Here is a 12,148-nt window from a genome sequence, read left to right on the forward strand (position 1 = left end):
AATTATTTATAAAACATTATTTGGTTGGGCCAGTGCTGTGCCGCAGTGGGTTAAAGCCCTGGCCTGAAATGCCAGCAGCCCATCTGTGTGCCAGTTCGAGTCCCAGCTGCTCCTCTTTCAATCCAGCTCTCTGCTATGGCCTTGATAGCAGTAGAGGATGGCCCAAGTGCTTGAACTCCTGCACCTGCGTGGGAGACCTGGAAGAAGCTCCTGGTTCCTGGCTTCAGATCAGTGCAGCTCTGGCCGTTGCGGCCATCTGGGGAATGAACCAACGGATGGAAGACCTCTCTTTCTCTCTCTCTCTCCTCCTCTCCCCCTCTCCCTCTCCCTCTCCCTACCCCTCTCCCTCTTCCTCTCCTCTCTCGCTCTCCCTCTCTCCCTACCTCTCCTCTCTCTGTGTAGCTCTGACTTTCATATAAATAAAATAAATCTTTAAAAAAAAAACACAATTTGGGGGGCCGATGTTGTGACATAGCCATAGGCTGCCACCTACAATGGTGGCATACCATGCGAGTGCCGGTTCAAGTGCTGTCTTCTCCACTTCGGATCCAGCTCCTTGCTGATGCACCTGGGAAAACAGCAGAAGATGGCCCAGATACCTGTTCTGCTGCCGCCCACATAGGAGACCCAGAAGGAGTCCCAGTTCTCTGGCTTAGCCCTGACCCAGCCCTAGCCACTGTGGCCATTTAGAGAGTGAACCAGCTGATGGAAGATCTCCCTTTCTTCCTTTCTCTCTGGATTCCTTCCTTTCCCCTTGTCAGTCTGTGTTTCGAATAAACAAATTTTTTTTTTCATCTATTTTGAAAGTGAAATGTAGTGATACAGAGAGAAAGAGAATCTTCCATCCACTAGTTCACTCCCCAAATGGCTGGAGCTTAGTCAACCTGAAGCCAGGAGCCAGGAGCTTCTTCTGGGTCTTCCACGTGGGTGCAGGGGCCCAAACACTTGGGCCATCCTCTACTGCTATCCCATGCTCATTAGGGAGCTGGATCGGAAGTGACACCCATATGGGATGCTAGCACTGCAGACAGAGACTTAACCCTCTATTGTCACAGGCCCCTGAACAAAATTTCTTAAAAAAAAAAAAAAAAAAAAAAAAGCACTATTTGATCACAGGCCTTTAAATAATCTCAGAAGTAAAACCACACCATAGTTTTTCCTAAGTAAAAAAAATGGTAATTTTACCAAAACCCTTTTTAGTTTAAACTAAATTGCCTGTCTATTAACAAGTATACCTGGTATACTAGCTTCAGATAGCTGAAGCCAATGAAAGGAAGATGTTACCTATTTTTGTTTTTTTAATGAAAAAAATTGTTTGAGAGGCAGATACAGAGCATACTTTTCTACTGCTTCACTCCCCACATGTCCACAACAGCTGGGGCTGTTCTGGCACTGGAACCAGGAGCCACAAACACTGTCCAGAACTCCCATGTGAGTGGCAGCAACCAAACTGCTTGAGCCATCAGCACTGCCTCCTGCATTAGCAGGAAGCTGGAGATAAGAGCTGGAGCCAGGAATGGAATCCAAGTCCCCCAATGTGGGTGTTTGGGAGAGTATCGGTTAGCGTAACTGCCAGCCCTGGGAGACACCTGTTTGTGCCACAGCATCTGTCCTGCTCATATGACTTTTCTTGTGTTTTCTTTTATTCTGACTGCAGCTGAAGACTTAGATCTTCTAAATGCTAGTTTTCAAGATGAAAGCAAAATCCTCTACACGTGGACTCCTGGCACTTTGCTGCACTATGGGAGAGCTGAGCTGAAGACTTCTGACCACAGGTTTAAAAAGTCTTGCTATTTCTCATGGTGCTTACATTTGTTGAAATATGTTCTTTTAAAAACGTTTCTAACATGTCCGTCTTCTTTATGCTTTAAGGCCTGTTGTTGCTCTGATTGATATAGATATATTTGAAGTTGAAGCCGAAGAAAGGCAAAACATTTATAAAGAAGTAATTGCAGTTCAAGGTCCACCAGATGGTACAGTATTGGTCTCAATCAAAAGTTCTTTACCAGAAAATAATTTTTTTGATGATGCTTTGATTGATGAACTTCTGCAGCAGTTTGCAAATTTTGGTGAAGTTATACTCATAAGGTAAGTAAAGTATCTAAAAAAGCCATGACTCATAAAACAATAAAATTACTAGAAGTCACCTTACTTAGCATTAAAATAGAATGAGTTTATTTCCAATCTAAAGAAAAAAATCATAAATTGGATAGTAAACTCCATATGAACAATTAAAGACAAATATGTGCAAATTTAGATTCGATCTTTCAAGATTCCTGTACAATATAACACGCAACAAAACCCTACAAGAAGAAGAATCTGTTTTGCTATTTTTTCTTTTTACGGAGAGGTAGAAATAAAGTGACTTTTCTGCTGCTGATTTAGGAAACTCACTGTTTTAAGTCATTTGAAGTATGTTTCATATCTGTCCAGCAGAAATGTGATGCACAGTCAGGGTCATCCATTCTGGTTTTGATTTCCCTCCTTGACGTGACCATCTGCCTTTTGCAGAACCAGATGCCTCTTCCCTTGTTTTGGAAATGTTCTGATCCATGTGTGCAGTCATTTTGAGAGAATGATGTGTGTGTGTTTGAATTTCCCAGGGAAAGAGGTACAATTCGATTCCTTTCTGTGCAGTTCATTGCTTATTTCGATATCTTTTATTAAGTATTTGGAAAAATCTCTGTACTGGGAACTGTAGAAGAGTAGAGGAGAAGCTGAAGATGTGACTCCTGAGTATAATCTATGTGGAAAAATCTGCAGGTGTCTGATGGCTTCCCTAGACCCTACGCAGAATTCATATTGTATGGTTTCTGTAGGGTGACCATCATGCCTAAGACACCTTCAGTGCTTTCAGAAAGCGAGCAAATGGAGAAGTTGTACTTAGACTTCTCTCAGATTCTTTTGACCATGATCTATCCCAAAGCTTTAAAATGAAACAGAACAAAAAATTTCCAAAATCTTAAGCCTCTAAGAAGTACATAATGAAATTTCCAGGCTTACAGATGACAGTAAGCTTTGCCAAATACTGAAATGCCAAGCCATCAGAAACATCATGGGGGACTGTGTGAGTAGGCAGCAGGGGAGCAGATAAGTGTCTTCTTGAGCAAATGCAAAATACAGCACTGAGCTAGGAAGAATCAGGAGACCTGTCCGTCTCTTTATAACCCAGGCTCTTAAGAACTTGGTTAAAGTAGAGCCAAAATGCCTGTCATTACTAGCGTTAAGTATTCTAAGAAAACAAGACATTCCTCTAATATAAAGCTGTCCAGGGAGCAGGCAGGTCAGGATGCTAGCGTATCATGGTGAAGTATCCGGGTTCGATTCCTGGCTCCAGCTTCCTTCCTATGCAGACTCTTCGGAGGCAGTGGTGATGGCTCCAGTAATCTGATTCCTGCCCACCCACCTGGGAGACTTGAATGCCTTCCTGCCTCCCAGCGTTAGCCCAGGCCATTGTGGGCTGGCAGTTGGGAACTAACTCTGTCTCTCTCTTTCTCTCTCAAACAAGTTAAAAAATTTTTTAACTTCATAGAAAGTGGAATTAACAGAGAAGTTTATAATTGTGTGTTATTTCCACACCTGATATATTCTAGTTTTACACTCTCCAGTTTTACACTTTCCAACTTGGAAAAGAAGCCTTTGTGGTCCAGTGGATTAAGTTGCCCCTATCTGTGTCGCTGGTATCTCATATTTGAGTGGCAGTTCAAGTCCCAGCTTCTCCACTTCCAGTTCAGCTTCCTGCTCATTACTCCTGGGAAAACGGTAGACGGTGGCCCAAGGACTTGGGGCCCTGCCATCCGCATGGGAGACCCAGATGGAGTTCTGGGCTGCTAGCTTTGGGCCTGGCCTTTATGGCCATTTGGGAGTGAGCCAGCAGATGGAAGATCTCTCCCCCTGTCCTACCTCTCCTCCTCCCTCTCTCTCTGTCTTTCAAATAAATGAAAAAATCTTTTAAAAAAAGTAAATAAGGATAAGATGACTATCTTACTAGAGTAAGACAACTGTTAAGGGGTGACTGAAGTCTGTAATCCACTGGAAATGTGGATGGGACAAATTTAGATGCATACAGATGTTTATATTAATTAAGGAAAAAACTCTAGAACTTTTTGCTCTAGTGAATGGAAGTGGGAAGAAAATTCAGCTTCCAGTAGGACCTACATAAATCTACAGATGCGAGGGCAAGAATCCCTTGTTGAAGTTAGAAATGTATAAGGGGCACATTGGTAATTGGGTGAGAGGACTGAGGAAGATTCCTTTATGGTATTTAGTTAAGAGTGATGTCCTGTGTACTTCAAATGATATGTAGCATTGTGCAACTTCATAACTTTATGTCAGAGAAATTGAGTGAGTTATCTTGGTTACATTGGAGTGATTATGGATTTCATTGATTTAAACAGGGTGAAATGCTTGTACACATTTTGATTTTTGAACTTTTCCTTTCTGTTTCCATAATTGCTATTTTTGAATTCTGATGAGAGAGAATGAGTGTGTATGCAGGTTTTCCCTTTCTCATCTTTGAAAAACCAGCAATGATTTCTAACCTTGTTTATGCAGTTGTGAGTGGTTCAAATACAAAATTTTTTCTGTTAATAAAACTTCTAACATTCTAATCTGTTATTACTTTCTGTGTGATGACCTTATTACAAATCAGAGACCATGTTCTTCAAAACTTGTTCTAATCCCCCCCTTCCTCTGGGGACCTCTTATTTCAGAAGTATAAACTTAGATTTATGCCAAAGACCATTGAACTCTCCAGAGAGTAAATATCTTGCCATTGACTACTCTCTGGCATTTTTACTGAGAACTCCTTGTTATTGTCCTTGATCAAAAGACATTTCCTTCGGAGAAGTCATTGAAATGGCGAGAATACATAGTACTGGAGGGAGACTTGTATGCTAGCCCTGTTACTTATTTTCCTTTTAAGGCCACTTTGAGCAAGTCTCTTAACCGTGTTCCTGGTTTCCTTGCCAGTGAAATGTGGGCTTGGGTTGGATTAACAGTGATCACAAATGGAGATACACCGGCCCATTCCTTCTGGTTTTCTTGGCATAGTGTTTGAAAAGAATTGGAATTGGAACACTGCTACGGGAAGAGCGCCCTCTCGAGGCCACCACTGGTCCAGCCGCTCTCGCTCTTCTGCTTTCACAGGCCCCCGCTAATCACAGAGCACTGGACTGGCTGTGCCTGGCGTGTAATCCTGTCTTTGTTTTTTCCCACTTTTCTCTTTTCAGGTTTGTAGAAGATAAGATGTGGGTTACGTTTTTGGAGGGAAGTTCTGCCTTGAGTGCTCTGAGCTTAAACGGGAAAGAGGTAAAATAGCATTTTTTGTGTTCTGAACCATTTTAAAATTAAATTTCTGGTGATTATGTATCTTTAGACATGCAGCAAGATCATCTAAATGCATTTTCAGTTAGAGAGGATACAAAACCTCTGGTATGCCGGAGAAATTTTTTAATATTTTTTATTTAAGCTAGATTTCTGACTGGCCTAGGGTTATTTTGATCCCTCCCTAGAGATATTAACCATTGATGCAGATTAAGAAGAAAGCATGTTTACCACCTAATTTGGTTTCTATTATGATATAAAAAGTTTTACATTTTTAACTGGAGTTGATATTCTGGCTCAAATGTAGATAGTAGGGCAGATTTCTAGCAAATGAGGAAAAGCTTTCTTTATGAGAAAGTAATGGAGGAGGTGCTCATTTTTCTTAGGAACTTGTTTTATTGGCTTGGGTCATGGTACCAGTTACCTTTTTCAAGCATAAATAAAATCATTCTCATAGATAACAAATCTAGCCTATTGAGTTATTTTTAATCCTTGGAACTATTCCTGACCTAAAATCATATTTATGGCAAAAATTTACATCCGTAAATACTTTTATTCTTCACAGTGCTTCTTCTGTCTTTTTTCTGCGTCTATTTATATTTCTAAATTCTTCTAAATGAATACTAAATGTCTAAGTATATGGTTAATAGATAGGCCGTTTTATAACCCTACCTAATTTCTCCAATGTTGGGCAACTCTGTGAGGATTTTCCTAAACTGCCTCATCTGTCATGTTACTTCAGGTTCTTGGAGAAAAATCTATACATGGATATTGCTTTTTTTTTTTTTTTTTTTTTTTGACAGGCAGAGTTAGAGACAGAGAGAAAAGTCTTCCTTTTCCGTTGATTCACCCCCTAAATGGCCGCTATGGCCAGTGCACTGCGCTGATCAGGAGCCAGGTGCTTCCTCCTGGTCTCCCATGCGGGTGCAGGGCCCAGGGACTTGGGCCATCCTCCACTGCCTTCCCGGGCCACAGCAGAGAGCTGGCCTGGAAGAGGGGCAACCGGGACAGAATCTGACGCCCCAACCGGGACTAGAACCTGTTGTGCCGGCACCGCAGGTGGAGGATTAGCCAAGTGAGCCGCGGCACCGGCCCAAGGCTATTGCTTTTAAATAGATTTTGTTTGTTTTCCTGAATGTAATACTCATATGCTCATTCAAAAGTAAATCAGGAAGGGCCGGCTTTGTGCATGTGTTAAGCCACCACTTGCAGTACCAGCATCCCGTGTCAGCGTGCGGGGTCAAATCCTGGCTGCTGTGCTGCCAGTCCGGCTTCCTGCTAGCTTGCCTGGGGAGGCAATAGATGATAGCTCAAGTACTTGGACCCGGCCACCTGTGTGTGAGACCCAGGTGGAGTGTCTGGCTCCTGGCTTTGGCTGGCCCTGCCTAGGCTGTTGTGGCCATTTGGGGAATGAACCAGCCATAGGAGATCTCTCTCTCTCTCTCTGGAATTCTCTTTTGAGTAAATAAACAATCTTTTTTAAAAAAAAGAAATCTTTATAAAAAAGACAAATCAAGAATTTCAGAAAAAAATTTTTTTTAGTAAAAGACCACTCCCTATCCTGCCATGAAGTAATTTCTGCGAACCTTCGTGTAAGCACATGCATATATTAATACAAGTGGGAGTCTGCATACATACATATATATGTATGTATTCACACAAATGTGATACACGTGTACACACTTACATTCACAGACACAAATGAGGCCAAGTCATAAAAAATGTTTTCTTACTACCTCTTTACTTGAGAGTAGTATATCATGGACATCTTTCCATGCAAACAAATGTATTATTTTTAATGGCTGTATGAGTTTCATTATCTGAATAATGTATAATTTATTTAACCAGACTCCTATTAGTACACATCTAGATTGTTTTTAATTTTTAGTTACCTTTTTTTAAAAAAAAGATTTATTTGAGAGGCAGACTAAGAGAGAGAGGGAGAGACAGAGAAAGTTCTTCCTTCACTGGTTCACCCCCAAAATAGCCGTGATGGCTGGAGCTGGGCTGATCTGAAGCCAGGAGCCAGGAGCTTTTTCCAGGTCTCCCAGGTGAGTGCAGGGGCCCAAATCCTTGGGCCATCCTCCCCTGCTTTCCCAGGAATGTTAGCATGGAGCTGAATTGGACTCATACTGGTGCCCATATGGGCTGCAGGCACCAATTTTTAATTATCTTTTTTTTGAACAGGCAGAGTGGACAGTGAGAGAGAGACAGAGAGAAAGGTCTTCCTTTTCCGTTGGTTCACCCCTCAATAGCCGCTGTGGCTGGCGCACTGCACTGATCCGAAGGCAGGAGCCAGGTGCTTCTCCTGGTCTCCCATGCAGGTGCAGGGCCCAAGGACTTGGGCCATCCTCCACTGCACTCCTGGGCCATAGCAGAGAGCTGGACAGGAAGAGGAGCGACCGGGACTAGAACCCAAGGTGCCAGCGCTGCAGGCGGAGGATTAGCCTATTGAGCCACGGCACCGGCCAATTTTTAGTTATCTTAAAACCAGTATCCCAGGGAACTGCTGTGTACCCATACATTTCAGGGTTGTCTCATTCTTTAGGTTAAATTCCTAAATGAAAATTTAGTGTGTCAAAGAATATAGGCATATTAAATTTTGGTACTTGTAGCAGATTGTCCTTCAGAAAGGTTTTACCAAATTATACCATGCTTGGGGTTGTCTACCACCTAATGTCCTAATTGGTAGTGGATAATTGTTTTCATAGTCCAAGTTTTAAATGAGAACTTCCTCCTAGCACATAATCTTTTTATCTTTAACTAAGGAGTTTGTGTCATTTGTTTTAGATTATACTTCAATGTAAAAGTCACGCAAATTTATAGGAAAGACAGAGTGCTAGTTTCACAGGTAGCAGTCATTCTGTTTTCAGAATGATTATTAACATGTAAAATGGTCTTCAATTCTCTCCATATTCTTCTGACATTTGAAATGCCAAAACTGTATAGTCAGCATGTAGCAGCTGACAGTATAGCAACAAGGACCGAATGAATAGGACATTTATTTTAAAGATTTTCTACTGGCTCTTCTATGGTAGTTTCATGTGGGAGTAATTATTTAATCTGTGGGATAAAGTCAAAGGAAGTATAAAATTACGCAGCAGAGTTGTTGGTAAATTTACATCTGGCCAGGAAGAAATGCTGACTATTGTAAAGGGAATTTGAATCTGTACATTTTAGAAAAGAAGACCTTTATGTAGTACTACAGTCTTTTAAGGGGGAATTTGGAACAGTCTTCCAACCATGTAAAAATTTAGTATATGTGAATGAATTACATTGAATCAAGTCCAACTAAGTAAGCTGTCTGTGTACCTTTATGACTAAGGAAGCTCTTTAATTTCAAAATAGTTAATTTTCTTGTTGATGAATTTTTATTTTATATGTCTTTTACTTAACTAGTTATTGAATCGGACTATAACTATTACTTTAAAAAGTCCAGACTGGATCAAAAATTTGGAAGAAGAAATGAGTCTAGAGAAAATTAGCATTGCTTTGCCAACATCAACAAGTTCTACCCTGCTTGGTGAAGATGCAGAGGTCACAACAGATTTCGACATGGAAGGTTTGTTTAGTAAACACATTTACTTCTGTAATAACTGCCCATCAGTAAAGTCTGAGTATCCATGTTTATCTTTCTCCTTCTTTTTGGGACACACATAGCAGTATTAATTAGGATTTGTTTTTGCATCATATTATTTTTATTTTGCTTTTACTTAATTATATTTGTAATTGTGTCACTCAAATATTAAAAGACCTTCACACATGTTATGTTTGGTCCCAATAGTTACAACTAAGGTTAGAAAAAAAGTTCCAAGTGGATGTTCTCACAGCAGAAATGAATTTGAAATAATTTCTACAAAAGAACATATGTTTTATGATAATTTATGGATATTCAGAGTGGCTAGGAATGTACATTTGAAACTGAATCCATCCATATAAGTGTTACCATTTGAAGTTTAGAATTTGGGACAAGTCATCCACATACAATAATTTCTTTAAACATTATTTAAAATGTACTTGCTTTCTGATGCTATATGCTATTTTATTCTAGCATATTTTTCCTTAAAATGCACACCTAAGTTTATAGAGTGGTCATGTATCATATTGTGCTACCCTGAACAGCTGTGTATCACATTTAAGAGTTGAACATCTAGCAAGAATGTCTCATTTCGCATCCTCTGTTCATTATTTATCTAGGTCACATGTGTTTATATAGCACCCTTTAATGTCCCAGGTCTGTGTTAGGTGCAGGAAATTCAAGAGCTGTGATCTTTGCCCTCCCAGAACACACAGCTTAGTGAATGCTCTACACAAGTAAGCAGACTCTTAGAATTAAGTTTCACTGTTGCAATAATGAATGGGACGGTGGTGGTTCAGGAGAAAGTTGCTTAACCTGACTGGAAAGTTAGCTAGGTTTTCCCCAGAGGAATTGGAAGTTACATTGAGAATCTGAAGGCTGAGGGAGAAATGGATTTTAGACTCAGGGAGCAGTCATATGCACAAGCCCCGGGGGGAGAGAGATCAAAATTGATTGTGCAGGTGTGTTTGTGAGGGAGTGAAGGAAGGAAAAAGGGTCAGGGGAGGAGCAGGTGTGGGATGGAACATGTTGGCTCTGAGATGTTGGTGAAGTCATCGAGTCCAGAAGTCACGTTGGAGATAGAGGTCTGCCGCTCAGAAGAGTGCTCTGGACCTCCCAGGCAACTAATATGGCAGTGTGTCCTGGGCATGCATTACTTTGGCTGGTAGCATCGTATAGAGACAGGAAAGAACAACTCCAATATGGAGGAACACAGAGGCCTGGGACTGGATATGGAGCATCAGTTTAATGATAGGCAGAAGACTGCTGCCCCATCAAAGGAAAGTGAGAAGGAATCAGAAATGTAAAAAAGCTAGGAAAATCTTGTGGCTTATAATTAAGAAACAAAAGCATAGCGAGTAAGGAGTGGTCAGTGGTGTCTGTACCACAGAGAGAGGAGGAGAGAGGACAGAGCTTGTCCTGATTGAATAACACGGAGGGACGCTGTTAGTGTCGGTCGTGAGAGGACTTTGAGTAGAATGATAAAGCCGGATGAGTAATCTGATATGAATGGATGGTGAAGTAGAGGGAATGTCCACAAGTTTGAAGGAAGCTTGACTGAGATGGGAGAGATAGAAAGAGGCAGTTGTCCAGCGAGATTGGAGACCGCTGCTGGCTGTTTTTAAGTGGAGGCTTCAGAATACTTAGTATTGAAAGGAAAGCCTGATGGTGGGGGGACAGCAGGGTGGGATAATAGAGCGAGGTCACTGGGAAAGCTGGGGAGGGGGGACCCCGTTCGTTGCATCCACAGAGACCCGAGGGCCAGCTCTGTGATCAGACTGCAGCGTGGGAGAATGCCGAAGGGGGAGTTGTCTTCCCAGGTGAAGCGCTGGAGTGGTCTGCAGGCGTGCGGTGCTCAGTTTCAGGAGAGGTGAGAAGCTTCAGGATAAAGCTCCTGAGGAGCCGGGGTGAGGAGACCATGGACTCGTCAGGCGTCTTTGGGAGCCCGGAAGAGACTGAAAACCACAGAAGTGAGCTGGCTGCGGTCATCAGGACTGTGTGGGTTCTGCAGCAGCAGCAGTGAGCAGGCTCAGTGTGATGATGGAAAGGCCTAAAGATAAAGCACAACAAAAAGAACCCGTGGGATCAGTGCAGGGTTGGAGAGTTGTCAAGCGAACGCTACGGAAGGATAGTGCAACTGAGGAGATGTTGAGGTGAACAACTGCAGACTGGAGCTAGGTGCCAAGAAAAGGCAGGGGTTAAATGAGCGTGCGCAAGCCTTGTGTCCTGAGGAAATCAAAAGGAGTAAGTGAGAGAGAGAACCTGGGAAGCTGGGAGTGCTGGTCAGACTGAAGTGTTTGATTTAATATTTCAGAAGGTATGCAGCTCTCAACGGTGTGTGTTGGAAGTGGAGGTGAGTTCAAGGACAGGACCAGGGGCTGGCGCAGCAGCTCAATAGGCTAATCCTCTGCCTTGCGGCACCGGCACACCGGTTCTTGTCCCAGTCGGGGCACCGGATTCTGTCCCGGTTGCTCCTCTTCCAGTCCAGCTCTCTGCTGTGGCCTGGGAGTGCAGAGGAGGATGGCCCAAGTGCTTGGGCCCTGCACTTGCATGGGAGACCAGGAGAAGCACCTGGCTCCTGGCTTTGGATCAGCGTGGTGCAGCGCAGCGCGCTGGCCACAGTGGCCATTGGAGGGTGAACCAACGGTAAAGGAAGACCTTTCTCTCTGTCTCTCTCTCTCACTGTCCACTCTGCCTGTCAAAAAAAAAAAACAAAAAACAAAAAACAAAAAAAAAAAAACACCAACAGGACCGGGCTGTTTATATTGTTGAATGTGTTATCCACATGGACTTGGATGTCACACAGAAGGTGGTGGGACCCCGCTCACCACTTTACTCTCTGGTCCTTGATGAATGGGTTCAAGAGACTGAAGGGTGGAGGTTGGAGATTTCTCCACTGAGTTGGGGGTAGAGGGTGTTACAGAAATTCCTGATGGCATAGCCCGAAAAAAAATAGGACTTTTATTCAGGATTATGAGATTAGTGTTCTGGATTTGGAATTAGGTTGCAAGGAGACACTCTGACCCAGGTGATTCATCCTTGAGGGTTGGTGGAGATGAAGGTACCTCAGGGTAGAACTGGTCCTCAGTTAAACTAAAGAGGGTCTCTGGTGCCTGGGGAGAGCGTGATGGATGGGTTGAGTCGGCCAGCACTGCCAGCCTTGCAGTGAGAGAGAGAACGCGATGAGAGCCGAGCTCCAAGTGGTTAGTCACCCCTGGCAGCTCCTTGCTCCGAGATGCAGCTATC

General features: G+C 42.7%; 1 protein-coding gene across 3 annotated transcripts in view; it reads left to right on the forward strand.

The window, feature by feature from the left end:
- Nucleotides 1–12,148, forward strand: part of SYNJ1 (synaptojanin 1) — a 105,589-nt gene that overhangs the window by 74,397 nt on the left and 19,044 nt on the right. For all 3 annotated transcript variants that reach the window (XM_062206032.1, XM_062206012.1, XM_062206022.1), the window contains exons 19-22: nucleotides 1,658–1,775; nucleotides 1,873–2,088; nucleotides 5,232–5,310; nucleotides 8,725–8,887. In XM_062206032.1, the coding sequence (XP_062062016.1) occupies nucleotides 1,658–1,775; nucleotides 1,873–2,088; nucleotides 5,232–5,310; nucleotides 8,725–8,887 (576 nt within the window). The remainder of the gene's footprint in view (nucleotides 1–1,657; nucleotides 1,776–1,872; nucleotides 2,089–5,231; nucleotides 5,311–8,724; nucleotides 8,888–12,148) is intronic.

The sequence above is a fragment of the Lepus europaeus genome, chromosome 2, assembly GCF_033115175.1.
Source record: "Lepus europaeus isolate LE1 chromosome 2, mLepTim1.pri, whole genome shotgun sequence".
Lineage (NCBI taxonomy): Eukaryota > Metazoa > Chordata > Mammalia > Lagomorpha > Leporidae > Lepus > Lepus europaeus.